This window comes from Colobus angolensis, unplaced genomic scaffold, assembly GCF_000951035.1.
Source record: "Colobus angolensis palliatus isolate OR3802 unplaced genomic scaffold, Cang.pa_1.0 Scaffold2, whole genome shotgun sequence".
NCBI lineage: Eukaryota > Metazoa > Chordata > Mammalia > Primates > Cercopithecidae > Colobus > Colobus angolensis.
Window position 1 is genome coordinate 24,050,104 of NW_012115154.1, and position 5,157 is coordinate 24,055,260.

General features: G+C 52.8%; 1 protein-coding gene across 1 annotated transcript; it reads left to right on the top strand.

Moving 5' to 3' along the window:
- Nucleotides 1–2,028: 2,028 nt before the first annotated feature.
- On the top strand, nucleotides 2,029–4,084 carry LOC105511476 (the record flags this gene model as incomplete). The annotated part of the gene is given in 6 exon segments (XM_011941596.1): nucleotides 2,029–2,477; nucleotides 3,626–3,651; nucleotides 3,654–3,752; nucleotides 3,755–3,808; nucleotides 3,811–3,855; nucleotides 3,858–4,084. Coding segments are annotated over 6 exon segments (900 nt in total), but the record flags the coding sequence as incomplete, so codon positions are not given.
- Nucleotides 4,085–5,157: the final 1,073 nt, after the last annotated feature.

The window sequence follows — 5,157 nt, forward strand, 5'->3', positions numbered from 1 at the left end:
GGAGTAATCGAGCAGTAATGTGAAGCGGCTGTGTGCTTATGTACATGCATGTGCACACATGTGCATGCATGTGTACACGTGCGTGCATGCCTGAGCGTGTGTGTGTGTGTATTAGAATCCTGCCCTGAGCTAGCCTTGAGGAAGGTGAATTCTGGTTTCTGTGCACTCTGCACTCTAGCCATCGTGCCATCATTTTACCCCTTTATATTTCTACATCATCCTCTTTCTTCCCCTTATGGGAGCTTTCTATATCTTGACTGACTTGATCAAATTGAATACTATGCAACATCAAACTCTGTTGTAAGTCTGATTTGTCATAAATGATTTTCAGTAGAATGATAGTCGATGGCTTTAATGAATGTTAATGAACTCGGCTGTATGAACAGAGGTAAACAGCATCTGTGTTTTGGTGACCGTGTTGTCATGGAATTCTAACTCATAGAGGGAAAGCCCAGTTTCCGAGAGCAAAGTCCTTACAGCAAAGTCCTTACGGCCATTTATGGAATTGTCCAGGCTCTAGGAAGTCTCACTTCTGCAAGGATCTGTCTGAGTGTCACGGAGCATCTGGAATGTTCTGTCTGGCCCGCTGACTGGGAGCCCTCTCCTGGCATTTGAACAAGGGGCAGCTGGGTCCTCGGTTTGCTGTGTAAAGAGAGGAGGACAGAGACCGGAGGAGTTGAACCCCAGCAGAAAGGGGTGCTTGACCAGCAGGAGAGAAGACAACCAAACGCGTGAGTGTCCAGGCGGGCCCCAGCGTCTGTGCTTGGAGCCAAGGGGAGGAAGGAGAGGGGCGGCTTTGGAGCAGCTGTGCCTTGAGAGGAGGTGGGTGGGAGCTGGTGGGGGGTGGGGGGGCAGCCAGCAGCTCCACACAAGGGGCAAGTCCCAGGGACAGAAAGCACGGAAAGCCAGTGACTGGGACCTGCTCTCTACTCCTCGGGGGCCAGAGCCCAGCCCAGGACTAGGAGGGGGGACAGGGCAGGACATGGTCATGGAGGCAGCTGTCCATGGTCTCCGGAGTGCACGAGGGCTGTGCTTCTTCGGTGGCTGCTGCTCCTTCTGAAGACCGGCCTGCGGTCGGCAGCGAGGCCTCTGGGGAGAGCTCCTGATTTCACTTTCATGCTCTGCCGCCACTGAGAGGAGTTAGGAAAATACCATGGGCTGCGTGATTTAATCGCCCTGCTATTTGTTAATTAGTCTGTGTGAAGTGCCAATCCGCAGTGTGCGTGGGCGTGGGGGCAGGACTGCGGTTTGCTGGGAAGCCAGCCGCTCGGAGCAGAGGCAGTTGGAGTTCACCTGCTCAGCTGCTTCTGTGCTTAGATGCTCCGACTTCCCGAGCTGCCCACGCTTCCCAGTCCCTTTGAGAACTTTTCCATCTAGAAACTGCCTTAAGGGCCTCTCACTTGTTCAAATAGGAACCACGATTCCCTCCACCCAAGCCATTTGGGAGACGTGCAGAACGGAGCCCACTTTCATAACCAGGGTTGACGCTGGGCCTCCCGAATCCCTGGACCTGTCCCTCTCCAGGTGGGGCTGCTTCCTCCACTTCATTTGCCCAGGGCTCTGGGGTTTCCCCTTCCTCTCCCCCAGCAAGGGTTGTTTTCAGGAAAAGATGTATATCAGTCATTTACATGCTAGTGTGAATGAGCTCCAGCCAACACTTCCTGTGATTCATTCAGTGTGTGTTAACCAAGGGCTGCTGTTCCCGGTGCTGGGGACGTGAAAGCCTTGTTCCTGCCCTGTGAGTTCTAGGCTAGACCCGGAAGTGGAAGGAAAAACAGATCACTGAAGCCAGTGTGGTCAGTGCAGTGTTAATCCCAGCGAAGCTTTAGGAGCATGAGCACTACTTACTGTGGATGACGGCTAGTCAAGGAAGGCTTTCTGGAGGAGGTGACAGTTAGTCTCAGTCTTAAGGACGAGTGGGAAAAGAGAGGAGAACATGTGGATAACGCCAGGCAGAAGGGCTACACAGCCAAGTCACAGCCAGGGCGAAACACAGGGAGAGCTCTGGAAGCTGCGTATTTGGTGCTGCTGGGTAGTGTGAAAGGATAGGCTGGAGCTAGGTAGCTACGCAGCTTGGCAAGTGGAGCTACCGAGGATTCCAAACAGGACCTCTGGAGTCCTCTCCACCATTTATGGGTTGAACCATGTGAAATAGACAATATTTGGCCATTAAGGGCCAAGACAAATGCCAGCTTTGTGGGGTGCAGCCTCACAGAGAGGCTGCTTGGGGGTCTTTGCAGAAGGTGGATGAGCAAAGGGCATCCTCCGGAGCCTGCTGGGGGACCCGGCTCTGAGGCCACCAGGCCAGTGGTGTCCAGACTCTAGTGTAGGCTGGGAGAAAGGGGAGGTTCAAGAAACACGGAGGAGGTGAAGTGGCAGAACCAGGGGGATGGGGTCCTGCAGAGGAGAAGGAGCACTGAGGCTGAGGTCCAGGTTTGCAGAGGTGTAGACTGTGTGTCCCGCCAGGTAAAACACAGGTTGGAGGGGAGGGGCTTAGAGCGGCTGTGATGAGCTTGCTTCAGATGAACTTAGAGAGTTTAGGCAACAGTGTATAAACCTCCGTGTGGCAGGGACTCCTGAAGCCTGACAGTGGTAGACTGAATCCACAGGGATGAAGCTGTAGTGGTGGGGTCTTTACAGATGTCATGGATGATTTGGGGAAGGAGAACCCTGCCAGTCTCTCTCACGTCGCATTTTGAGGTTGTCACGGTTCGGGCCAGCTGTGGTCTTGCTCCGTGCTCACAGACGATTGTATGTCCTGCTGGCTCCAACGTTTGAGACCAAGGAGGCTTTGGTGATTTGCAGGCCTCTGTTTAGGTGGAAGGGTGATGGCTGGGCCTTCTAGGGAGCCTGGCTCCAAGGAGTTGTCCCACCCCCTCAGGGCAGCACAGCTTATTGGTGGGGGACGGGGGTCTAGGAGGCACGGCAGGCACTTGGGCCATCCAGGGCCCTCCCCCGTGGGTTCCCATGGGCTCCCTGCTGGATGGTGACTTTTCCCAGGCCCTTCCTCCTTTTTGAGACCCCCTTGGCTATGACCTCTTCCCGTTTCATGCACACCCCCAGCTTTGCCGCTGACCTCGACTATTCTAATGCAGTGCTTGCTGATTGTGCTGTCTTCTACACCCCATCATGGGAGCTCTGCACATCTCTCTCTAAGTGACGACTAATGAAGATAACAGTCATAACCACAGGCAAAGGCCTAAGGCCGGCCATGTGCCTGCCAGACCCTTGTAGATGGTTTATATGAATGAGCTCGTTAGTCCCCTAACACAGCTAGTAAGTGGCTGAGTTAGGATTTGAACCCGAGGAAGTGGCATGTCCCTGCTCACATGTAAGTGGAGTCAGGGTTGTGGCTGCCGCCCTCCTCTCCCTTTCCGGGAGAGACATGGTTTCAGCAGGAACCCTGCGGTCAGCATCTCCTCCTTTCCTTTGGTCAGGACGAGTGATCCTTGTTGGGGAGAGGACCCTGAGGCTAGTGCGGAGGGCTGTGGGCAGAAGGGGGTGTGGGATTCTCATCAGATCCACTCTTCAGCAGCCACCTCCTGGGACCTGCACTGATGGGCTCACATCACAATTGTTAAAAACATGTGAAATACCTTCTGACTCCCCTTTTCTCTCAATGTAGGTCTGTGGGTGCCTCGTCTGAGCTACATAGTTTCCAGGTTACCTGGAACCATGGATAACGCTCAGATCAGCAACTTGTCAGTTGATTTCCAAGCTGCTGTTGGCTGGACTCAGGCTCAGCAGGGAGCACCTGGCAAGCCCTGTGTTGCGGGCTGGACTCAGGCCCATCTCGCTGATTACTCTTGTTTTGCTCTCCAGTACGTCCTCAGGAGGTCAGAGTCCACTTGTTGTTTTTCATGACCACGGGAGGAGGAGCACCAATATGAGGGTGCTAGCATCTCCCCAGTGGTGGCTTCCCAGGGCTGGGGCAACCCTGGGGGAGGGGTTGGGACAGGGAACTCTGTCGCTTGCTGCCACTGCCTGGGTCAACTGCCTGACAGGGTTGGCCACTCGTGCTCAGAAGGCTGAGGCCTTACCTGCTTTCTCCTCTCACCCAGCGCTCGTGCAAGGACATACCTGAGTTGGCATCCTCTGTCTGCTCATGAGCTACTCGCATGATAAGTCTTTGTTGTACTGTGGGATGTCACTTGGTTCATGCTGAAGAGAAATTGTAAAGGACTCCTTTGCCTGCTCAGTCCCTGTGGCCTCTGTCACGTTCTGTCCCCATCCCCTTTGGGAGCACAGCGGCAGTGGGCTGGCTGAGCTGTGCAGGTGAGGTTCAGGGATGAGGTGCAGCTGTGTGAAAAGTGAGCCTGCTGGACAGGGGGGCTTTCCTCAAGGCCTCCACCTCGCTCTGATGGCGTTAGGGCTGAGGGGAAGCTTTAACCAAAATGTACAGAACTTAGATGTCAAGATGATGTCGCTGCTGTCAGGACAAGTCACTCTCCACCAATGACTTCCTTTGATGTTCTGAGCTCAGCCTGGAGTCTGACCAGGGACTATAGCACTTGTTCTCCCAAGGGAAGGCTGGCGGCCAAACCAGCTGTGCACACCTGAACCTGCTCCTTGGCAGAGATGAAGGGCGTGATGTTTCACAGCCACTCAACACCCAAGGACAATTTGGCTCCTTGTAAGGAGTTAGTCATGCCTTTGAACTGACTTGCTTGAAATATAATTGCTCCTATTTTGCTCCAAAGACCGGTGGCATGATGGGTTAGAGTTATTTGTATTTATTGAAATTGTTGTAATTAGCAACTCAGGGCTCAGTCTAACTGCATTGTCCATGCTGGAAAACTAAAAAAAAGAAAAAGATATATAGTCCTTCATCTTCAGTTCTCCAACGGTTGCCAGTTACACCCAGCTAACCTTTGCGGTGGAAGTTGTCTTTGGAGAATGTGCCTTCTGGGTCCCAGGTGGTCCTGGTCTTGGGCTGGGATCTAAGTGAGCTGCTTTGAAATAAGCTGACAATACACAATTATTAAGGCTATTTTGACCTGCAAGTATGGTTTCTTAAAAAGGAACAATTAAATACCATGTGGCAGTTATTTAGACTTTACATTGACTAAGGAAAGGAGAAAATGGAAGAACTCCCTCCTGCTTAGATGCACTAGCTTTTTTAAAAAAATAATCTTTTGGGGAATAAACTTAACCAAG